We start from the raw sequence: 25,300 nt of genomic DNA on the forward strand, positions 1-25,300 counted from the left end.
CAGTGGGGATATAGTTTCAAAACGTTGGCGCCTGCATGTAGGACCTGTCCCGCACCTTGCCGTTCACCTGAAATTAAAATGCAAGAGAAAAGGCTAGCAAGCGGAACCTCTGAGCAACCACTCTCCACACGTGTGGTTTCTCCAGGGATCAAAAATCCACGCACTCCGGAAGCGTACAGCCCAAAGAGAGAATGCACGAGAGAGAGAGAGGGAGAGAGAGAGAGAGAGAGTTGAGGCAACCAATTGGGCCCTACAAAAAAAACTTTGACAAAATAAGTAAAATAAATACCTAAAGCCAAAATAGATATTCAGATCACATTGGGCCATTCACTTGAGGTGCTATAACTTTGACAAATCGCACCCAAAGAGGCATCAATGGGAACTTGCCGTTGGATGAGATTCAATCTCATCTCTTATTTTATTATAGCCATTAGAAGTGTACACATGGATGAATTTTTGAATGTGTGTATGGTTTTATCATTTATTATAACATCTCATTCTTCTCATGTCCTCTTTTCCAGTATCTCCAAAGAGCATGTCTTACATTTCTCACATGCCCTCTTTTGCCTTATCCCCAAATAAGGATAAATGCTTTGATTTTAGAGATGATTTTCTCTCTCTCTCTCTCTCTCTCTCACTTGAACAGATTTGTTTTTCTCTTGCGGTTCTCGCTCTAAAATCGAAGAATGTTGGTTTCTCTCTCCAAATTTGGTTTTGCTCTCTAGACATAGAAAATGAATTTTTCTCTTTTACGCTTCTCTCTTGCAATTGCATAGAGCACCCCAAAAAAATGCAAGTCAACTTAATGACATAAATATAACAAGGCAGAAACATTCTCCTGTCCGCTTCAAAGTTCTTTCGATTAGCTCCAGAATATGCAGTGCAGCGTAGTTTTGTGAAAGAAAGTTAAAAGACGGGAAAAGAAGAAACTACCCAATTCATCCTTCTGAAGTTGAAAACTGTGAGAGTACTAGGGCCATTGCAATGGTCTTTAAAAAAGCTACAACCATTGCTTCCTGGCCCTTTTCTGTTAGCAAGCTCGTTTCAAACTATGAGCAAAATGATTTTTGTACCCTTTATGGCACACAAAGCATTTATTATGTACTGGAGATGATAGCGAATCTAATAAGGCTGTCAGGTTTGCTTGCGTCAGAGTCTCGAGGCAATTTTTTTGTCCGATCTACAAGACACCGACTGGCTGTATTATATGAAGTCATGAGAATTGTGAAGCTGCAATAGTTTTAGAGAATCGATGACATGGAGTGACTTTTGCATAACCTATTTCGATCATCATGTGGAGGTAGTAACCACACATCCAATTCCGTCAGTCAGCGGTGAGCTCATAAGCTTTCCTAGCGTCTGCTTGGGTGAAGACATGGCAGGATTGAAGCTTCCTTTAACTTTGACATACTTCTCATGTCTTTTTGGATGCCCAGCTTTGCGGAGGTCAAAACCAGCGGTGACGGACACTACCAAACCAGATTGCCATGTGGGCACTTCAGCAGATGGCAAGAATACACCTGTTCCTGGGGTGGCATTGATCTGCAGCCTCGATGGAGCATGTGACCATCCCTGCAGCACTGTCGGATCAGGATTATAAGGACTGGCAACACCTAGGGGATTTGGAAATGGAAGGACAGGCTGGATGCTTGGAAGTGGAGGTCCATTGAGATGATTAGGTATCGCGTGTGGTAAGGGATGCATAGTGATGGCCCCCGCTAGCTTTGCCTGCTCCATGAATCCAGGATAGCAACCATTCGGTGCTGCAGTCCCCCACCACTGCTTGTTCCTAGCCTTCGCTTCTGCAATCGTATAGCTTAGTCCAGCAGAGCTAGTACTCAGAGCTTTTCCAAACACTAATGTTATCCTTCTGCTTGGTGATGCAGGCACAGCCTTTTGTAAAATCCCGGCAAAGTTCTCTTGCAAAAGCAAAACCGATCTGTCACATGTTTGAGCTTAAGTTAGTTGAGCTGGAATGTCAACTCAAGATAAATAATAACTGCGCAACAAAATCAAACAAGGTAATAGATAAGATAGTCACAATGGCCTACATAAGATGATGGGACTCCCAAGTTACATCAAATACAAAATCAAAAGTAACTAGGCAACAAAATAAAAAAGGTGAATAGCTAGTCACAATGGCCTACATAAGATGATGGGACTCGAAGAGTGTGTGTGGCGCCCAAGTTGATGCTCCCCTCTTAACACACTAGTAGATAAGATGATGAGAGAGGGAGTGTGGCCCCCTAGTTAATGCCTCTCTTAAATTGTCCATCAAAAGTAGGAGAAAACATTGACTTTGCCATGTGGGCGTATTTTACAAGCTTAATCCAATGGTCCACAATTGCTCCCGAGAGCTCCGACATCTACAAAGCGCTAGAAAAGTCTCCTGTGGCACTGCCATCCAAAGGGCTCTGTGCTAGTACCTCGTCTATTTTATCCTTTTCAAATTTCCTAAAATTCCTTAAAAAGTGCAGAAGAAAGAAAAGGTAAATATGTGTGTGTGATCAGAGGAGAGAATCTGAGAGGGAAGAAAAGACTAGGGGTGTAACTAATGTCATGCGCGCACTTCACTTGCGCTAGGTCGACAAGCTTTTGCTACAATCTAGCGTCAGTAGGTAAGTAAGTCACTTAAGCATATAGGCATAAGAATAGTCATTATTAATAAGTGACTTTGACATGGCATTCATTAAAAGTAGGTAAGGCAAATGGCTAAAGGACCTATAAAAGAAGCCCTCTAGGCACCAATAGAAGGAAGAGGAGCAATAAAGGTGCCTCTCAGTACCAACAGTACCAAGCACCTGGTGTGCCAACGTTTTTCTCAGCCCATGCATCAGCGTTTTTCAGCCAGCAACCTCAGCGTTTTTGCATCAGAATTTGGCCCTACCCTCGCCATTGATCTCAGCCCCGTCGTCATCAGATTTCCAGCGTTTTTGCATTCTGCTTGCTCGTGCCTTTGCATTCAGCCATAGCCTCGCCGCACAAGCACCTCTACCAAGCATCCTCATCACCGTCACCATCATCGTGACAGCAAGTTCAGATTTCAGCCTAAGACCAGCGATTCAGTTTTCAGCCTTCAAGCATCACTAGCGCTTTCAGATTTCAGCCCATTAGCCTTGTCGTCGACATCGTCGTCGTTGTCATCGTAGTACCAAGTACCCGCAATACCCATTCGCATGTCAGCACCACCGCAGTACAAGTACCCCTCGTCGTCGTCGTCGACGCAATACCCCAGCATCTACTACCCGTTGCGTGTTTGCTTGGCTCCTGCCTAGCTCAGCGCAGGGATCATCAGGATCTCCAAGTCCTTAGTACCCAAGTACCTTCACTACCCAAAGTACCCCACAATACCAAGTACCAAGTACACGCAGTACCCCTCAGCATCTACCGCAGTACCCCTCAGCAGTACCCAGCATCAGTCGCATCAAGTACCCATTAGCATTTCAGCATCTCAGCATTTAGCATCATTGTATCAGCATTGTGCAAGTAATAAAGCAAATACTTGCTCTGGCAACAGAGCAAGGGGGCCCTTTGAGGCACAGAAACAGGGGACGGGGGGACGCGGCCCTAAACAGGCGAGACGTGACGGGGGACGTGGGAACGGGGGACAAGACGCCTATTTGAGACATAGGGACGTCCCTCACAAGGGACGAGGGCGGGACGCAGGTCCCCGGTGACAGGGCAGCATGGGACGCGGGCAGGGGACGTTTTGGGCCAGTTTTGGGGGCAATAGTTTGCTATTTAAGGGCAAACAAGGGAAGACCTTGGCAAGCCTACCCTTCTAACTTCTAAGTGCTCCCGAGTCCCATGGGCGGCGGGCCATCATCCATGCCACATGGGCCATCTCCTCTCTCTCTCTCTCTCTCTCTCTCTCTCTCTCTCTCTCTCTCTCTCTCTCATCATTATGTTTTGCCCTTTGGCGAGGATGATTGATGATTGATCACCACATCAACGGTGTCGCGCATGCCGCACGCCCTTTGTTATATTTTGGTATTATCTAATATGAGTGCATGACACATTGAGCACTGGGTAGCCAGAGGTGCAGCTACCACAGCAGAGCTCACATTCTCCTCACACCAGTTAGTTCACATCTAGGAGTTAAGATTTTAGTTTTTCACTTTACTTCATTTTATTTTTGTACCCAGACATTGTATTAGATCTACCAAGATTGTATCAGTTTGGTCTCATAGGTCATTTTGGCACGTTTAATATAACATTTCATTTCATTTCATTTCTCTCTCTCTATCACCCAAGTGTGGTAGATTGGTTATGCCATTTCCCTCTTGAATAACAGGTCTTGAGTTCAACTCCTCATCGGCTAGATCTTTAAGGTCTCTTTGGATAGTTTCCTACGATGTTAAAACTCTCTTCTCCGGTGTGTGTGTGTGTGTGTGCTAATAAAAAGAGGAAAATGGTATAACCTTTCTATCACCCAAGTGTGGTAGATTGATTATGCCATTTCCCTCTTGAATAAGGTCTTGAGTTCAACTCCTCGTCGGCTAGATCTTTAAGGTCTCTTGGGATAGTTTCCTACGACGTTAAAACTCTCTTCTTCTTCTTCTTCTTCTTCTTCTTCTTCTCTCTCTCTCTCTCTCTCTCTCTCTCTCTCTCTCTCTCTCTCTCTCTCTCTCTCTCATTAATTGTCTTCAGTTCAGTTTCTCTTTCACGTGAAGTAAAGTAACCTTGTGTTTGTGTGCGGAGTACTAGATCCGAGCTAAATCCTTAACCTTCCGCTCCACCTAACAATGAATGAGGCTATGGGTGTGTGTGTGTGTGTGTGTGTGTGTGTGTGTGTGTGTGTGTGTGTGTGTGTGTGTGTGTAAGTGGGGAAAAGGACAAGTGAGGAGCAGATTTGGGAGGGAAATTTGGTGGTTAATGCATAGTCACAAGGAATAGCCATTTTTGGGTTTGTCATACCCATTCCCTATTTTATTTCCCGTTCTCATTCCATGTGACTATATAGTCACAAGGAATGGCCATCCATGCCATTCCTCGTTCTCGTTCCCCATTCCCATTTCCCGTTGCTTGATGTGGGAGGTTAATGTATTGTTCTCCGATGAGAACGAGAGCAAACGTGTGCATAGCAAAGCAAGCGTGGCGAATGTGGAATGGACCGGACCGGCACAGCATGACCCGACGAGGCGGTGTTTTTTTTATATTGTAGAAAATTTCTCATGTCTCAAAGCAAGCATTGAAGCAACATCTCACTATTGGAGACATACTCACATTCCTGATGTGAGGCTAAAATGAAAGGCTGCCTAGAGATAGTCTCTAAGCTCCTAGGTGACGAGCCTAGTCCCAACCACCATATAGACCAATCAACAATGATGTCACGAAGAGTATCCGATCCTAACAACATAGCCAAAAAGACAAACTAATGGTGAGGTGAAGATACCATAAAACCTCCATATTGCTCAACAATCTTTGACTGAATAGCAATGGCTCTCTAGCACTGTAACGGGAGGGCACCACGTGACAACAGAAAAGAACAAACTTAACAGGCTATAAACGCTTCAAAACAATTGAACTGAAAGAGAACCAAAGCACACGAGACACGAGTGGCGGAGTTCCACCCTATGGGAGCACTGGCCCCAAACCCTAGCGCCCCTTTCGATATTTCTTTATATTGTTTCAACTCAATACTACATGTATGACTCTGCTCTGCATCTGCACGTGGTAGAATGCCAGAGAGAGAGCCCACAGTGCATATTTAAAGGCCCCTTGGCAATCAAAAGCAGGTTACATGAAAAGCATTAAGTCCAAAAGCTTCTGGTCCCCAAAAGCTAGCGCCCTCAGGGGCTGTCCGTACAGTAGTGCCACGTTATCAACTCTTGCGATTTGCAGGGAGGTTCGTATAAGGTGCCACCTCAGCAGCCAGCACGTTTTGCGGGCGTCCGTACAACTACCACATCAGCATTATTTACACAATTTTATGTGGTTCCTATATTTTATTACTTTGGGCCCCATCGAAGGGGGTCCCATAAGTTGGGAGGTGTCAAGACTAAAATCCTAAACCTCTTGTTATTTTTGGAAACCATTGGCAAGACTTTAGAAGTCGGTAAATTCTTTTGCTTCTTCTGCTTCTTTAGGGTTTAGGCCCCTCGGCTAGTATTTGCGGGTTAGCTAGGCTTAAGCTCGGGGAGCCCTAACCTGCTAGGTCTTCAGTGGCTTGACTTGTCAGCAATTTGTGACATCCCCCCTTCTTGAAAGAAGAGTAATCGTCCACGATTACATCTGTCACAGGCTTGGGCACCCAAAGTCGGGAATCGGGCACGACACACAAGAGAATCACTTAAAATACTCCACAACTTTACAATCACAGTACAACTCCCACGGGTCCTCGACTCTCAAACTCTACGTCTAGATGCTCTACAGAGTGAGGCCCTGGGGTTCCTTTCATTCTTAGAAAGGGATGCCAAAACCAGAGCCCCAAAAGCAGTTAAACTCAAAAGCAAACTATTCCAAAAGCAACTAGTCCTCAAAAACTGCCAAAAGCATCAACACAAATTGCGGAAATCCGTATAGCCCTACCACGTCAGCAGCCAACATGAAAAGCGAAAATCCGTACAATCTGCCACGTCAGCCTGCCAACGCTTTTTGCGGGATTCCATAATGCTGCCACGTGGCCTTCTGTCTGTACAGCCTATCAACGCAGTTCATGGAGCTGCCACGTCATCAATCATGTCAGCCACGCGTATGTGTCCGGGTAACATGGCCACGTCATCATTTTGTGACATACCTCCCTCTTGAAAGAATTGTGACAAAATAGACAGAGGCCATAAACCAGTTCAATAGAAATTGACTCTTAAGTATCGACGCACTAGACGACACAAATCCAACACTTGTACAAAGACAACAGTTACGTCACATGACGGATCCAATCAATCACAAAAAAATTCATTCCAAATCTCAAACCATGAATGCCAGCAACATATTTAGTAATCGCGTCTAAATCCATCCTGGACCTCACTGATGTCGATTAACTAATCCTTATTGCGATCATGTCTATACAGATTTTCAAGACCGAAATGATGCAGTCATTTCGTCAATCATTCCACTCAAGCACTATCGTGTGCGAGTAATCATTTCCAGGGATCCCATTTCGAAGTACTTCTTTCATAAAGTCATCCTACAGAATACTGTTAGTACATCAGTATCCCTGAAGTCCAAAGGGAAATCAGTGACTTTATTCCATCCAGTGACTTTATTCCATCCAGGTAATCTGTGACAAAGGAGCGGAGTAACTCCCCTCTTGTGCAGTCCCACCTGTATCGGATTCAACCCGTTGATCTTCGGGAACTCTTGGAATAGCCAATGCTAGACCAAAAGCGTCAAGGTAAAGTTCCAAATATGAGAGTATCTGCTAGGTCCTCCTCCTCCATCTATTTCGCGTTCAATGCTGGATGGTTCTTAACTAAGAACCACCGTTCACTTTACCTTTCTCTTTCCTTTCCAGTATCTGTTCTGGAACGAGTTCTCCTCGTTCTCTTCCACTTCACGTTCATTCGGGAGTTTGTCACTACTCCAAAGTCATCATCTCATTCTTAATCATGTTATTTGTTCACAAATAGCAGGATCTTCCATAAAACATTAGTTTCATTCAAAATTCATGATAGTTATCATTGTTACGGTCAGGTTCATTTTGGAGTTGTCATTGCTCCGAATTCGTCATCCATATTCATCGATTTCACCTGTTATTTGCACACATCTAGCAAGTTCTTCCAGAGAACATTAATCTCATACATAAATCAAATTCAACTTTGGAAAGTCCTATTTCAAAGTTCTTCATTCACACACTTAGTTCATATTGAACACAATGTTTCAATCATCTAGTCATCTCATCCATCTAGAAGTCTTGATGCACCTAGATCCCTGTGTAGCCATCTCATCCCGCAGGAACTCTTGATGCGTTCACCCCAGTATCCAGTCATCTCATTCATATGGTGATCTTGATGCACTAGAATCATTCAACATGCGTCATGATCCATTCATTCAAATTCATTATTCTTATCTTGAATCGATGGATCCATGCCGTCGCTCCCAATCTCACCATCTCATCCTCGATTTCACCGGCAAAACAAGCAAGGAGATGGCTCACCGCGTTGCAAAAGAGTGGATGTCCAGCTCCATGCTTCCCAATCCATACAGATGCAAGTTCCTCGCTCCTATTTCCGGTTATTTGTCACAAACAACCAAATTGTCAGTACATCAGTATCCCTTTCAGTGTCCTTTTCAGTATTTGGTTCATCTTCCGGTCAACATTTCTGTACCAGCTCTTCCTGCGAGTAAAGCTTCCGCTTTTCTGCACTCGTCTGTCCTTTCAGCTTTCCAACCCGTCTTGAGAGGAGACTCAATGGCCTCACGCCATCTCGAGGAAATCTCATCAATTGGATAATCCTTCAGGTGTTTTGCAAATCTTGGGTTTCTGGGGTATTGATCAATCTTTTCACACACGTGTCAACCTACAGTTGACGCTTGTACTTCGCTTTGGCAAACTTCTCTGCCGAGAAATTTGCCCAAATCTTCAATCTTTTCTTCAGTTCCCGCGCCAAATTACATCTTTTCTTTGCCTTTCTGTTGAGAGGTGTTATCTCTGTCAGATTCTCCACGAGAATCCATGTGTAATCTGGGATTCTTTATGGCTTATATCCTGTAAGACAGAGCGATTTTAGACAGGAGCGCATCCGATGCGCGATGAAGTAAGGGTGGGAGTGGCTAATAAGTTCGGGGTCAGGACACAAAGATTCTTCAATAACAATTTCCAAAGTGCCCGAGTGCCCTGTCTTCTCTTTGATAGGACCGGTATGCTTTGAGAAAAGCACACGCTTGACGCTCTGATACCACTGTCACAAACTTGGGCACCCCAAGTCAGGAATCGGGCACGACACACGAGAGAATCACTTAAAACACTTCACAACTATAAAATTACAGTTCAATTTGGTCGACACGACCTGGCATAGTTCGTGTCCAAAGAGATTGGCCCCAAAGACTGGCACCCCTTTCGGTATTTCTTTTATATTAATGCTTGATCAAAATACAACTCCCGCAAGTTCTCGACTCTCAGACACTGCGTCCAGATGCTCTGCAAAGTGAGGCCCTGGGGTTCCTTTCATTCTTAAAACGGGATGCCAAAAGCACAGCCCCAAAAGCAATTAAACTCAAAAGCAAACTGTCCCAAAAGCAACTGGTCCTCAAAAACTGTCAAAAAGCATTAGCGCAAATTGCGGAAATCCGTACAGCCCTGCCACGTCAACAACCAACGTGAAAAGCGAAAATCTGTACAGTCTACCACGTCAGCCTGCTAGTGCAAGATTCCGTACTACTGCCACATGGCCTTTTGTTCGTACAGCCTGTCAGCGCAGTTTATGGAGCTGCCACGTCATCAGTCCTGTCACCCACGCGTGTGTGTGTCCAGGTAGCATGGCCACGTCATGATTTTGTGACAACATCTGCAAAACAACTCAAGTTAGCTCAAAAAATATCTGAGGGTCATTCAAATTTTTCATATCGGAGGTCTTGATATTCCGGCGTAGCAAAATTAGCCATCACACCCAAACCGCGCTGATCTGTATAGGTATCTTGATGCACTAAAGTTACATACCTAGACAATCTCACTCAAGTGGCACATCACAATGCAACACAAATGCTTACCTATGCATGTTACAAGACACGGAAACATATTGTCGCCGATGAACACTCCCCCGACAAAAAACCATCCCGATCCAAGCCATGAGGTGTTCAACAACTCCCTCATCGCTCCTGCCACAAATAACCTAAAGAGGTCCAAGTCATGAGCTATAGAGACGTTTTACAACCAAACGCTCCCCAGACTGCAGCCTGTGTCGCTTGGAGGTGTTGAGAGTAACCACTACTCTGACTATTTCTTTCTCAATACTCCCCCAATAAATAACCATCTAGGTCTGAGCCATGAGTAAAACAACACTTTGCGAACATTCAATACTCCTCCCTGCAAATAACCACAAGAGTCCGGGCCATGAGTATGTGCAAGCATTATCAAGCATCAATTCTCTACGGTCTCTCTCCTCGGAGTAAATCACAAATCATTGAAACCAGTAACAAAACCAAAGTCAAGCAATTATTAAATCGATATCAAGACAAGTTCAAAATAGAAACATCCATTTCAAACAAATTTTCAAAAAAATATCTTCAAACGAAGTTCAAAACATTTCTGTATACAAAATTATAAGAAAACTCATTTGGGGTTTTGCTAGGACAATCGAACTTTAAGGACGTCTGGATCTGGAGTGTCGCATCATTCTTGTCGTGGCAAGGCACGCCCAAAAGAGCGTCGCAATTGCCCAACTTCATGATGTGAAAATTTGTCTTTCCATGGTATCCTTGGACGGTTACTGAAAGAGCACCAATAAGAGGTCACACCTTCTGAGTTTGCAAGGTGGCCAGCTCGGCTTCAAGTTATCCACATTGGAAATCATAGTCAAAGTCCATCTGCTTGAGGAAGTCGGGATGGATGAAATTCTCGGTAGCTCTCAGGTCAAAGAAGATTAGGGCTTTCAAGCCATTGATTTTTCTATAAGCTCTACACAATTCATTAGAAATTTCGAGATTCATGCCATAAATATCAAGTACAAGCCCAATGGCAAGTCTAGCTTGCTTAGCCGGAGGTAGTCCCAAGGATCTCTTGGCTATCGGAGCAAGGATCGGCTCGGCGAGTATATCTATTCGTAGGGGACAATTAAAGAAATTATGCCCTGATTGAAAACATCCAAAGAATCGGCCTTCTTGCAATAAAGTTTCTCGCTGTTGAGACATCAAACGAGGCCTTTGTGGTTGACTTTTAGGAGTATCCCGAGGAGTTGTTCGTTGTGGTCAAGGATTCTCATTTGTTGCCGGGGTTTCTTCTATAGTAAACTCCAACTTCCCTTTCATAAGCTGGTATCCGACTGTAGCATGGTCCATAAGCTCTTGCATTGTCGATACTTGTTTAGAAAGACAGTATTCCTGTAAAGGTGATGGCAGTCCAATTGTATACCACTCAAATTGGCCCTCCAAGGGAATCAACTTGAAGAAAGACACCGGAAAGTAGACATCAAGGAACCTTTGGTTGTAGTCTTCCATTGTCTCCATGGCAAGCATTTTCAAGTTTCCCTTTGAGCATGCTGTTGGGTAGCAATTGAACTCCACCACTGCATAGTATTATCTTTGAAAAATCTCGTAGCTCAACAAATCTTTGATTCTTCGGTGTAGTTCCCCAAAGCATAAATATTGTCAAGGAATTGCAAGGCTTTCTTCCTATCCTTCACTCCAGAAAAAGTGAAAATTTTTATTGTCGTCCCACCATCCTTGAAATCTTTTATTTGGTTCGTTGCAAACCTGGGATGTGGATAGTAGGGATATCCGTAAGGACTCCAACCATTGTACTCGGGAGGCGGTGGTGCGGCGGGAGGTGGTGGCAACAGCGGTGGCAAAGGCGGTTGCACTCGGACAATTGTACCATGTTCCTAAAGACTCCCCCAATTGGAATTTGGAACAGAAGGCTGGATAGGTTGTCGGTTGAAAGCTCTTTACTTTTTGGTGTCGGAGGAGGTGGTACTACCTAGGGCATCAGAGGGGGAACATATAACAAGGAACTCTTGAAAACTTTGCAGCATCAGGAGATTCTGCTGAGGATGCCGAAAAAGTATGTCGCAAAGCTCGTCGAGAAGAAATTGCAAGTACTCTTTAGAATTCAAAAACACCATGGTGCTCCGTCAATTCTTGGTAGGACGGGCACCACGTGCCAACGGAAAAGAACACACTAAACAAACTTTAGACACTTCAAAACAATTGAACTGAAAGAGAAACACGGCACACGAGACAAGGAGTGGCGGAGTTCCACCCCATGAGAGCACTGGCCCCAAATCCTGGCGCCCCTTTCGGTATTTCTTTATATTGCTTTAACTCAGTACTACACTTGTGGCTCTGCTCTGCATTTGCATGCACTAGAATGCTAGAGAGAGAGAGCCCACAATACATATTTAAAGGCCCCTTGGCCATCAAAAGCAGATTACATGAAAAGCATTCAATCCAAAAGCTTTTGGTCCCCAAAAGCTAGCGCCCTCAGGGGTTGTCCATACAGCAACGCCACGTCAACACCCAACGCATTTTGCGGGCATCCATACAACAGCTACGTCGGCATTATTTACGCAATTTTGTGTGCTTGCTTTATTTTATTACTTTGGGCCCCATCGAACGGGGTCCCATAAATTAGGAGGTGTTAGGATTAAAATCCTAACCCTCTAGTTATTTTTGGGCCCCATCGGCAAGACTTTAGGAAGTCAGTAAATTCTTTTGCTTCTGTTAGGGTTTAGGCCCCTTGGCTGGGATCTGCAGGTTGGCTAGGATTAGGCTCGGGGAGCCCTGACCCACTCGGTCTTCAGTGGCTTGACACGTCAACTGTTTGTGACAAGCACCTCCTGTAGAGATTCTCTCTCAATATGGAAGTGCATAAATTGAACTTACATACACATACACTCACATAGAGAGAGAGAGAGAGAGAGAGATTTAACGTCTATAGGAGGCCGAAATCGGCCTATGAGACAGCATCTATCGAAAAGGGACAAATGATATAAAATGAAAAAACCACCGATAGTGGAGTAAATGGGTTGATCCATGGGAGCACATGAGAGAGTGGTAGAGCTCTATCACTAGGGGATATATGAAATGGGTGGATCCTTGGAGAGGACGGCACGGATGAGTGTTGTTGAATCGGCCATCATCTAGGCTCGTCGCTCCTTAGTGGCTCAACGGTGTCGGGTCTGGATCTCCTGAATCTATCCGTGGTGGAGTCTCGAGGCCCGATATTATGTAGCCTTTGGTCGCCACCTCGGTCGGCTTGTCTCGGCCTACTAAAGAGTGACCCCTCTATGTGACTAGCTGTCATAGTAGCCATTAATATGAAACGAGTTTCAAAAGTTTCAAAACTGTTTCAACTAGTTTATGAAACGCCATAATAGAAGTTTCATGAAAATCTTTGAGTGTCAAGCCATAAATACGTATGCTTCGAGCTTACATTCATAACACACGTACACACAAATCAACATTAAAAGACCAGGAGATTCAAAAGTTCACCTTGAAGTTGAAAACTTCAATCAAAGTGACTTAAAACACTAGTAGAAACTATTCTTCTGTGAGACATTCAAGAGAAGCTTCGAAACGTTTGAAGCATTTCGTAAGTTTCTTTGATTGGAGAAACAAATTTCTTGGCAACTCTGCTAGTGGTGGTGGGGCTGTGGTCCTCTGTGTGTGTGTGTGTGTGTGTGTGTGTGTGTGTGTGTGTGTGTGTGTGTGTGTGTGAGAGAGAGAGAGAGAGAGAGAGAGAGAGAGAGAGGAGGGGGGGGTAGGGGACCTTGCTGCTTTTTTACCCTCCTACACCAATGCACCCCCAAATCAAGTAGAAGCTGATCCAACCAAAACACTTCACCTGCAAGCCAATTACCTGCAAAATGGCTGGTTCTCAGGCTAGTGCTGCTAAGTCTGAATGTACAAGTGCTATGGCTGTATCCGCAACTACATCAGCATCCCAGTTGTCACAATCTGGTGACATGGCATGACTTGACGGTACTAGAAAGGAATCTAAAGAGCCGAAATGCTGGCCAGGAGCGCCCGCAAACGCGGCGCATTTTACGGTGGTAAAAAAGCGGGCCACACAAAGAGTTGACTTCCTGGGCTTTCAAGCATAAGTTTTTCATAGTAGACTTTTGAGGCGCCGTGTGAAGCTGAGGCCAAAGGCCTTTAAATATGTGACTTAAGGGAGCCATTACGACTCAGTAGGTTTGGGGAGTGGGTTCTCTCCAGCAATTGTACACACAGCTTGAGAGCTTAATCAAAAAGTTTCGCGAGGGGCGCCTACCTCAGGGGCCAGTACATATGAGTGGGGAACTCTTCCCCAATCCATCTATCTGGTCTCAACCGTTTAGTTCTCTTTTCAATTCAAAATTTGATGTTTTCAGTTCAGTTCATGGTGGTAATGTCTGTCTTACCACCTGGTCACGTGACTTGCCACTTACAATTGTATCAGAGCACAAGTCAGTTTTTCTTCTGCGGAGAGTCTGATCAGAATTCAACAACAAGTGGATGCAGCACTTCACGGTTTAAGGAAGACTAGCTGAAGCCTTGGCCTGTTCTTCCAGTAGCAACAACTACAACAAGAAAAAAAGCAACAACACTTCAAAGAAGAACGATAATGAAAAGGATGCTTCAACACTTCAAATATCACTGAACTGAAAGAGATGCACGACACACGAGACGAGGAGTGGCGGAGTTCCACCCCAAGAGAGCACTGGCCCCAAACCTTGGCGCTCCTTTCGGTAATTCTTTATATTGCTTGAACTCAGTACAATGCCGGTACTCGCGTTCTGCACCTTCATCCAGAAGTGTGTCAGAGTAGCCCTCTGCACATATTTAAAGGCCCTTTACCTATGAAAAGCAGTTACATGAAAAGCTTAAAGTTCTAAAAGCTTCTGATCCCAAAAGCTTCCAACACGTTTTGCGGAAATCTATACAGCTGCCACATCATCAGTGTAAAACGCGGAGATCCGTACATGTGCCACATCAGCATGTCAGCACGTTTTGCGGAGGTTCTGTATAGCAGCCACATCATCAACATTTTACGCAAGAGATTTGTGTGTGTGTTGGTCCTGCTTTATTTGATGTCTTTAGGTCACTTGGGCCCCATCGGACGGGGTCCTATAAGTTGATGGGAACTCCTCCTTAAGAATAGGCCACTCGGCAAGACTTTGCAAGTTGGTAAAACTTCTTCTGCTGCTTCTCCTTCTTCTACTACTTCTTCTGCAAATTGGCTCCGTTCTTTAGTGGCTTGACACGTCAGCAGTTTGTGACATCCCCCCTTCTTGAAAGAAAGTAATCGTCCGCGATTACATCATATCTGCAAAACAACTCAAGTTAGCTCATTCGGAGGGACAATCAGCTTTCTCATTCCAGATTGGAGCTCTTGATATCCTAGGTCGTTGGCTTCCCATAAAAATATCATCCAATAAGGAGTCTCATTCCAGATGGGAGCCCCTAACGTTTTGCAGATTTTAGTAGATTTGCAGATTTCAGCCCCTAGCGTTTTCAGATTTCAGTCGTTTCATCGTCGTCATCATTGTCGTCGACATCGTCTCGGCAAGTCCATTGCATCTAGACCATTGTACCAGATTTGTGCAATCAATAGCATAGACCTCTCTCGCCATAGAGAGGGGGGCCCTTGGAGGAGGGTTTGACAACCGTTTGGTGTCGCATTCTCCTCAGTTCGGAGCATTCATCTTGAGCAAAGTTCAACATTCACTTCCGCTGCACCTTACAACTTGCCATCATCTGCAAACCACCCCATGGCTACCCACCAAAAACGCTAGGGCTTGCCATGGAAAACACTGGGGTTGCTAATGAAAAACGCTAGAACTGCTAATGGAAAAATGCTAGGCTGAAAGCTGTTGAAAGCTGGGGATCTCCTCATACTGCCCCTTGGGGTACCTATGAGAGGGCACCCCTGAACTAAGGCTGAATGCATGCAAATGGTAGGCGCCCCCCTGTTGCATATATACATTGTCCCAACCTGCCCGACCCAGCCAGAAGGCTCCACAACCTCGCATAAATACCAATAAATTGGAAAAATAGGCCAGGAGAGGAGCAGCTATCCCTAGTGCTCTAGGAAAGCACTAACTGCAAGGGGGAAACATGATGAGGACAAAAAGAACACAGTAGAAACTGAGCCAAAACCCAAGGCTAAACATGGCTAGACACAACCCGACATGAGAAACCTACCTCACACTAGTCGAGCACAGCCACAAGATAACCCTCCCTCCCTAACACCTAACCCTGGGAGAAACTAGAACCAACCGGACGAATCCGGAGAGATGCCTGAACTCTTAACAACTCCGCCACTCCCTGTCTTGTGTGTCGTGCATCTCTTTCAGTTCAGTTGTTATTTGAAGTGATTAAATTCTGTCTTGTTACAACTGTATCAGAGCTTCATGCATGTGCTTTTCTGAAAGCATATTGGTTCTTCAAGAGCAGACAGAGCAGAATTTTTTTTCTTTTCTTGAGAGAAAACCAAACCTAGATGCCATACCTACACATGGAAGCTATAAAGTTGGATGAAGAAGAAACGACACTCAACAAAGAACCTAAAGAACCTCTCTCAGATTTTTTATCAAAGAATCTTCGTGTCCTTGCCTTGAACTTACTAGCCACCATTGCCCTGGACTCACTAGCCACTCCCACCCTTAGTCCATCACGCATCGAGCGCACTCCCATCTTCATCGCTCTGTATTAAGGGGCATAAGCCATAAAGAACCCAAGACCACTTGCAAGAGGAGTCGTCCGTCTCGACGAGCTATACGCATTGATGCAAGAGGATTTTGATTCCAACAATTTTGAAAAATAGAGCTTCTAGCGGGGGGGGGGGGAGGGCACACTTTGAAGTGCTTGCCACGGACACCCTAACAGATTATAACCATAAATTCCTAGACATCTATTTACAGGTGTCTCTACTCGAGATGATAACCTTGGAGGCCCACTGTGATTGCTATATCTTGGGGCTACCATCAACACTATAGGAACATTGTTTGTCCAAGTCAGTTTTGACCATTCAAGAGCTTATGGACCATGTTGTGGCCAGCTACAACCTTATGGAAAGAATCTAACCCTAAATTTGGTGCAAGTTTCAAGACGGAAGGTCAGTCCACTTTCAAGTTCAACTGACATCAAGAATGCTTTTTGAGAGTGATTAAAACACTTTTTTTGAATTTTGTTTGAGAAATTGTTTAAAGATCTTGTTTGGAATTTGTTTGAAATGCATGGTATCTGTTTTAAACCTGTCTTGGTGCCGATTGTTTGACTCTAGTTCTAATACTGGTTTCAATGATCAGAGTACAAATCAATCAACGTATATTGGGCTCTTGTTCAAAGACAACTATTAACAAGCTCTTAGGTAGCTAGTCTTCCATCATCACTGAAACCAATATTAGAACCAATAGCCTTACTAAAGGGCGGTAAAACTTTGGCTTTCACCAAGCTATATGTTGTTTAACTTTACTTGTACTTTATGACACAAAGTGACTTTACGAATAAACCTATAACTGGAATTCATCACTTCATAACAGTTTACGACTTGGTAGCTAGAGTGCTCCCAAGTTGGCCCCAAAGGTTGGCGTCCCTTTGGGTATTTACTATTTCTTTATTCCAATTGAACTTGGAGAAAAACCTGTAATCTTCTACGAGCTGTCCCATGTTTATTGGGCTAAAAATTCCCCACTCTAGCCCAATTTCGGCAACATAACAACAGTAGAAGGCTTCACAGAAAAAATCCCCATGTGATACGTGACTTTCCACGCGCATTAGAGAACTTTAACAAACCTGGTGAGAAAATACAACATGCTGAATTCTCTGTTTTTAGCCTCTAAAAATGCACCAAAACACTTGATTAACAGTTCCCTAGCTTCCGTGAAGCTCCTGCGCATCAAAAAGGGTCAAAACCCTAAACCTACAAAAAATTACAGCAAGCTGTAATTCTCTGTTTTGAGCTTCGTTTTGCGTGCCAACTACACATATATATAGCCCTTGAATTCCTGCACCTGCCCTTTGATTTAAACAAGAAATCTCTCTAAATCAACTTGTACCTGCTTTGGATTAGCACTTAGCTAATATGGTACATGCACAAGAGGCTCTTGCTTCGGCAATCGAGCATAGATTTCCCCACAACTGTACATACAAAAAAATAGCCCTTGAGCTAGGCATCGTGATTTTGTATTCAAAAGGGGAGAGTTGCACAAGAGCGGAATCATCGTGCTACATAAGACAGAGGAGAAGGCAAGCTTTCCATTAAAGTTGTGATTACCTGCACCCACTACTCACACACACAATAGATCACAATGAAATCTAGTCACTGAAAGTTGACATTCAATAAGTATGATAGTAGGATGGATGCATCTGTGATTTATTCTTGGTTGCATCAATTTAACCCTTATTTTGCTACTAACAAGAAAAACAATAATAGTAAAGTTTTGATTGTTGCCATATATTTGTCGGGTGATGTCCTTAATTGGTATCAGGCTTGGCAAGAGGCACAGATGGTCCAGCACCTTGGGCGTGTTGCGGATTGCGAGCCACTATCATTCAGTCGGACGGGCATCCAAGACAAGCTCAAGCCTCGTTTTATGTCACCACAATACCTTGATCGGTTGAAGGAGGATCGGCAAGCTCTCAAGCAAAATGGGACTCCAATTATGTCTTTTCTAACCGTATTTTACGAATTGGTGTTCAATTGCCTAAGTCCTCTTTGGTTTGGACGAGTACATCGAATACGATGTGCAAGTTTTCGACCCTAAGGACTACAATGACACCGTCAGATCCACTCTCGCACAAGAAATGAAGCACAACATAAGTCAGCCTGAGGAGAGCAAGTCATCTTCAAGTACCCTATAGAACTCTCGAAACCAACAGAATGGTAAGAAGCAATGGTAAAAACAACTGGTAATTCTTTGTCTTCTCAATCTTCCACTACACCTAGAGCACAAAACTCTTACCTAGCTGTGATAATAAAGGAAAGGCTAAAACTCAAGAAACCCCTAAGCTGACACCTGATGAAAAATTTGCTCAAGAAATAATAGGAGGTTAGTTAAGTCTTGAGGAAAGAACCGATTATGGAAAAGAAGGAAGATTTTTTAAGTCACACTAAAGGTCACATGAAAAGAGATTGTCCTAAGAAAGAACCCACAGAACCCACATCTTCATGAGGTAAGTAGTGCGCCCCAAGTTTCTCATGATCATCTACATGAGTTTCTCATGAAGTGTTAGGGTCATGTAAATGGTCAGCGCATTGTGATCTTGTTTGATCCTACCAGTATGTATGATATGATTAGTGATTCTCTTATGAAGAGCGCACCTTTAGCAACTATTCCAGCAAACCCCATTGTGGTTTCTAGATTTACTCCTGGCATGCACTCTTCAATCACGCGCATGAATATCCTAATGTGACAGTTTGTGTTCAACAAGGATGTTTTCATTGCAAGTTTGTCGTTTCTCCTCGCTCCAGATGTGATATGATGCTTGGCATTAAGTGGTTTTGTGTGATTGATCCACAAGTTAGCTGGAAAGAGAATATGCTCACTATTTTTCATGAGGGTGCATGAATGCTCTATAAATATGTGGCTCAATCTGTGGCAACTAGATTCTTTCATTGGTGATTCATGTGGATGTCCATCCTTCGGTGTTGACGATGCTTGGCAAAGAATGGGGTATGTTGAGTAGAAGCATGAATACTCTTGTTGTAGGCAACCTCAACCAGGACCAACAATTCTACCCAATTGTCTTGATGGTAGTAGATTATGCATCACAGATACTGCTCTAGAACTTGATTCATCCTCTCTCCTTGTCCATCACTATGTGGATGATTTAGCTGAAGAGAGGTTGATTTAAACTCCTAGAAGCTTAAACAGGCCTCTCCAAAAGCTTGATATGAATTGTGATCCTCGATCTGAAACGATGTGATCTAGAAGCCCATGATAACGGTACATACTCTCAAAGGAAAGCTTTGTCATTCCATCTCGAACTATTGAAGCAAGGTGACAGCCCTGTCGTAGCTTGTGAAGCTTGGTTTCGACAACTACTTCTGCAAAGCATGATGAGTGAAGAGTGCCAATGAGACTAACTTGAGATACCTCAAGAGCTGAAGACACGGGAGCGGGAGAAGACTGTAGAAGAGAGCTGTAACGAAAACAGGCCACCCACAATGTTTGCACTCGCAAGCAACTGAAAACCCCACCAGAGGATCTCCCAAACCAGACTCCAAATTTCCAAAGCCGGCAGGCGCACCCCAACAAATAAGTGCAGCTCCACCACAAAGCAACCCTGTATCTAAAGATCCAAAGGAGCAGAAGAGAGAAAAGTCTTCGCTATCTCTGGCAGCAATCCAAGAGCTATGGCAACGGCAACTTGCAAAATGTTTATGGAATGTCGCGGCAAAGAGCTGCATACGAGGCTATGAGCTCCACCCACCTGAAACCTCCAATCCAGCGACCATCTCTCCCCGCAAAAACTATGAACACATGGAGACATTGTAAAGATGCACAGGCAATAACCAGGCAACCACACAACGCACCCACCCAACGTCGACAACCAGGCAACAGCGCACACAAGCAATTCGCCAAGTAGAAAAAAATTGCCTAGGGATGAAAACAACCACAAACAAAACAATCAAACAAATATGCAAAAACAACGAAACTGAGAAGACAAGAACCTGCATAGAAGAAAAAAGGAAGAAACAAAGGAAAACGGCTGTTAGCAAATACGTGAGGGTGGGGGGGCAAGTGGCAAGCAGGTTCAGTCCAGAGGCATATGCGGCGCATGAGGGTACGAGGGAGGAGGCAGTATGATGAAAGGCGTGGGGAGCAGGTCGCGACAGGAGGAGGGGCAAGTGCCACAGATAGGGCATGGACCTCAGATTTGGCTCTTGATGCGCAGATCACAGCAGATGGGAGTACCCACAGAGCTCATATGGGGGGTCATGGCATTATACAGGTCAGTAGTGGGGCATGTACGCACTCCAGAGGGTCTATCCACACCAATTTACTCCACTGTTGGGGTGAAGCAGGGCTGCCCGCTCTCTCCTACTCTATTTGGTATGTATGTAGATGAGGTTTCTGACTACATTGAGAGAGATGGTGATAGAGGTGCACAGCTGGCGGGGACATGGATTCCACTACTGTTATATGCTGATGATATTGTTTTGATCTCTGACTCTCCGGAGGAGATGCAACGTCACCTGGATGCTTTGCATAGGTTTGCCCAAGAAAGTGGTTTGTCCGTCAACCTTGGCAAAACCAAGGTCATGGTATTTAATACCACCCCACAGTGGATCAGGAGGTCAGCGCCCGCTTTCACATACGGACAGGAGAAGGTGGAGTATACAGATGCTTACACTTACCTTGGAGTGGTTTTCAGTGGGCCAGCATTTTCACTGAGGAGGGCAGCAGAGACTCGATTGACCAGAGCCCATGCAGCATTGGGTAAATTGGAAAGGATGTGTTCACAGGTCCAGTTTCAGAAGCCTCGGACGAAGCTCTGGCTCTTTGACACTTTGGTGGCTTCTCTATTGCTCTATGGAGCTGAGATTTGGGGACCTTCACTGGACCATCACGGGAGGACAGGCCGAAGTGATGGATGGGGGGACATGAGAAGCCTCTGGTCTCTATGATCTCGCAGCTCGTTAGGGCCAAGACTTCAGTACCACGTACTATTATACGAGTAGAGCTAGCTGCCTCCCCACTGGTGGTTGAGGCTCTCACAAGATCGGTCTCCTTCATACACCGCATGTGGGAACTCCCCAGAGACAGATATGCACGCCTTGCACTTGAGTCCTCTCGACAGTTAGCCGTGCAGGGAGATACAACATGCTGGTATGGGGAGATGACGTCATGGTTTCAGGCGCATGGGTTCAGCATAGACAGATTGCCTCCTTTCCAGTACTCACTGGATGCGCCCTCTCTGACTCTTACACAGTCCGAGATCACCAGGCTCATTCGCTAGGACTTGACCCAGCTAGACACCAAAAGGACATGGATACAACCAGTACAGGAGCTAGGCACGAAGATGGCTTTCTACAAAGAGCATCTCCTCCAACTTACGGAGGATGGTTTTGTGACGAGGCCCAGATACATGGACACTCACCTGTCTCATGGGGTGCGATGTGCTATTGGCCAGATACGTACATCTTCACACCAACTGCGGATCGAGACTGGGAGATACAGCAGAGGCCAGGACATGCCCCCTATGTGACATCGAGCCTGAGACAGAGTTGCACTACACATGCCACTGCCCCGTCTACTACGAGATACGAGGCCACTTCCATTCCTTGTTCAGAGAGGGCTTTGGACCATTCTCTAGAGTCATGCAGTACCAGGATCAGAGATGCCTGGGTTTGTTTTTGCTCGAGCTGCGCAGATACAGAGAGACCTAATGAGAGGAAAGATTAGCCAGTCTCAGAGACAGATCACAGACTTCTTTAGAGCTGCCACCACTGGACACCGGAGGAATTACTACCACAGCAGAGCTCGTCGCTTTACACCAGAGGCATACTGATCGAACGAGCGACTGAGCTGGGGAGATCCAGACGCCCACGACTGCGGAGGACTACACAACATCGACAGAGGCTGCATCAAAGGATCCAGGTCACTTTGGCTCGACATGCACAACGCCCGGCCAGACTACTGACCATGGAGGAGATTGATGAGATCCGCCAGCGACCGATGCTGGATCTCCTATGATCTACCTATCCCAGCTAGTTGTTTTAGCTGCTTAGTCCACACCCAACAGTCTAGGATTCCATAATATTTTATTTTGTGATTTTGTCATTTTGTCATCTTGTTACTCTGACTTTGTATCAGATCCACCACATTGTAACTTTCTGGTCTCATAGGTCACTTTGGCCTTTTGAAGACGTTAATATAACATTTCAATTTCAATTTCTCTCTCTCTCTCTCTCTCTCTCTCTCTCTCTCTCTCTCTCTCTCTCTCTCTCTCTCTCTCTCTCTCTCTCTCTCACAAAAGTATACTGTATAACTTGCTTATTCCCATGTTTCTACTTCTATGACTTTGTCCTATTGATTACTCCAAACTCCATCTAAGTATAAGGGATTATGTATTACACACCCGGCAGGTACTACGACTTCAAAGGGCCCTTTGCAATTTCCTTGCTGATCATTAGATATAAAGTGACCGAAAACCATATTGCAGTTTCCCAATAGAGAGATGACACATACTGGCCTCTCCCAAGCACCTTGGTCTGTATTTGGTGGTTCAAAATCCCCCTGTCAAAATGCATAGAACTCTAATGTCACAAGATCTGTGTATTGATTGGGCATATTGATGCACCAGATAAAGCTTGATAGAGACCTCATTGAAAATGCTAATGAGGCATGAATCTGGCCTCCTCTTTGCCGAAAGTATGCCACATGCTGTAAGCCACTTTATCATTGCTTGTAAAAACCTTGGCATACATAGATGACCATCTGTATAAAGGTGCACAGGCACATTAACTCAGTCAGGTTAATGCATTAGATGCTACGTGAAGTTACTAATAACAAAGAGATTACACATAAGAATTCTTACTCAATTTCACCCCACGATTATGTTTTGGGCCAAACCGTATGACATCTGGTTTGTTATCTGCCTTCTCACCACTGTTAAATGCGCAGCCTATACTTCAAAATACAAATTTGGAGAAGTTAGCTTCGTATGAACACAAAAACAGACTTTACATGCATGTGAGCGCTTGGAAACACACTTTGTTGTGAATCAAACAACCATCAAGTGATTGAGTAAGGGAAACACCCTCACAACAACAAGAATGTCTACCTAATGCTCCTTCTCTTCCTGCTGCTTGAAGTTGAGAAATTACTTCGACTAATTCATCAACTTCTTTACTATTAAACACATATTCGCAGAGCTCCCCGCTTTCACCATCATTTACCTGCATGGACAAACAATGCACTCGCATCCTTAAAACTGATACCACTTGACTGTGGAATTTCCCTTGAACAATGTTGGCAACATCAAATGGGATATGACAGCAAGCTCACCGGTTGCCCATCCTCAAGTTCGCAGCACTGGAATTGCATAGACCTTTTAATCAGTGCATGGCGAGCCTCCTCCTCCTCATTTGAAGCAATAGCAACCTCCGAGTTCAGCAGTCTAGTGGTATCCAAGCCTGAAAGGAACAAACTCTAAGAGTAGAGATGCAAGCTGAATTCATGGGTGGAAAAGTTAGGAAGCAGAGGCAAAAAAATTGAAAATCAGCAAGCTACCTTCACACTTCAACAGACTTGCTTGCTGGATCGTATTGTTTAGGCCCGTATCGTTTGAGAAACCAGTAGTAGAAATGGCTTTGACTTCTTCGTTAGTGGTGTTGTCACATGAAGGTGCGCAAGATTCTGAGATCCCTACAGTCGAGTTGGTGGTTGAGTGAGGTTTGGCTCTGCCATCCCGGCCTGCTTCACATAGGGCATTTCCATTTGAAGCCGCATTTGCCCACACATTGGGGCTGCTTTCTTTCGATAATTCTGTTCGTTGCTGCTGGCATTGTGGCAACGTGGTGTTTCTTTTGGGGGGTTTCATGTGAGAGTTGTTCCACTGATCTTGACAAACTGCGTGGTGCACGTTGGATGTTGAATTCATGAGCGACAATGATGAGCAACAAGCTTGAAGCTTTTTCTGAGCCACTTCTTCCAGCGAGTTCACAATGTCTGCAACGGAATAAAAGTGCTGCATGTACAGTGTAGGTGTCCATGCGTGGCGGCGCTTGTTGAGGCAACTAAACACAACATCGTAGTCTTCGGGATTGCCAATGGATCGCATATGCTGGCACATACCATCAATTATGGCGTTTGCAGCTGCAAATTCGCTCTTCAACCAGCCTATGTAAGCATCTTTCTCATCTACAGTGGGTAAACCTAAACCAAGAGACCACATTGGCAGCGCATCCATCTTCAACATTTCTGTCATCACCACCATCAACACCCTCCAGACATTTTGTGTGTGTGTGTGTGTGAGAGAGAGAGAGAGAGAGAGCACTCAAACGATTGGAGGTTGATGCTCCTAAAAAGAGAGGGAGCCTTATAGGAACAAGAGAGCCATAAAATAGAATTCTTGGGAAGCCAAAACTAGGCAAAAAGGAGAAAGATGGCATAGGGCATCAATCAAGCTCCATACAATTGCTTTATTGGAAAGAGTTTAGGGCTGTGTTTGTCCTTCTCCGTTGTTTAGAGACAGAGTCCTATTCCTATTTTGCCAAACCCACATAATAACAATCCTAAAGCTACTTTCAATCCAACTGTTGGGTAAAGCTACTTTCATACTAAAGAAAAATTTGAATTATTAAAGCTAGATAGACGCTTAGGGAAAAGAGACAAACAAAACCCATAAGCCCAAAAAAAGGGAGGGTAAAATTGAGAGTTTGAGCTTGCCTTCAAGAAAACCTGTGAAATATAGCAAATTGTAGTATAGCCTAGAGAGCAGACCTAAAAGTGGGTAGTATTCTTGGGGTGTCTCCGAGAGAACCTTATTTCATATGATTGAGGCATCTTGTGAGCTTTGATTGGGCCAAAGGCTGAAAAATGTAATGCAGGAGGGTGAAAAAAGAGGGGTGGAGAGTGAGCCGCCAAGTGGAGGAAGGTATAAGGGAAGTATGTGCCACTTCCCCCAACTTTCCAGCCCCGTTTTCAAGTGATTACTTGCGTCCCTTGTATTCGGCACTTTCTTATGAAATTGATCATGCATTCGTGTC

The 25,300-nt window shown here is 44.6% G+C and overlaps 1 protein-coding gene across 1 annotated transcript; it reads right to left on the reverse strand.

The window, feature by feature from the left end:
• Positions 1-921: 921 nt before the first annotated feature.
• LOC147430386 (RNA demethylase ALKBH10B-like) lies at positions 922-24,696 on the reverse strand. Its single transcript, XM_086494841.1, has 7 exons — positions 23,823-24,696; positions 23,598-23,725; positions 23,374-23,488; positions 23,128-23,214; positions 22,912-23,027; positions 22,669-22,826; positions 922-1,939 (listed from the first exon to the last, which is right to left on the reverse strand). Exons 1-7 carry the CDS (start codon positions 24,526-24,528, stop codon positions 1,291-1,293), a joined length of 1,959 nt encoding a protein of 652 aa, XP_086350967.1. The 5' UTR covers positions 24,529-24,696; the 3' UTR covers positions 922-1,290.
• Between the last annotated feature and the right edge of the window lie 604 nt (positions 24,697-25,300).

This window comes from Adiantum capillus-veneris, chromosome 22 (genome assembly GCF_014529385.1).
Source record: "Adiantum capillus-veneris isolate H3 chromosome 22, ASM1452938v2, whole genome shotgun sequence".
Taxonomy (NCBI): Eukaryota; Viridiplantae; Streptophyta; class Polypodiopsida; order Polypodiales; family Pteridaceae; genus Adiantum; species Adiantum capillus-veneris.

What these genes read in the sequence shown, in the direction of transcription:
- LOC147430386 (XM_086494841.1), bottom strand. Translation starts at nt 24,528, where the DNA reads ATGGTGGTGATGACAGAAATGTTGAAGATGGATGCGCTGCCAATGTGG. An exon ending in AGGAAGAGAAGGAGCATTAG is followed by an intron (nt 23,215 to 23,373) that starts GTAGACATTCTT and finishes TTTGAAGTATAG; the next exon opens with GCTGCGCATTTAACAGTGGT. An exon ending in TAATCGTGGGGTGAAATTGA is followed by an intron (nt 23,028 to 23,127) that starts GTAAGAATTCTT and finishes ACCTTTATACAG; the next exon opens with ATGGTCATCTATGTATGCCA.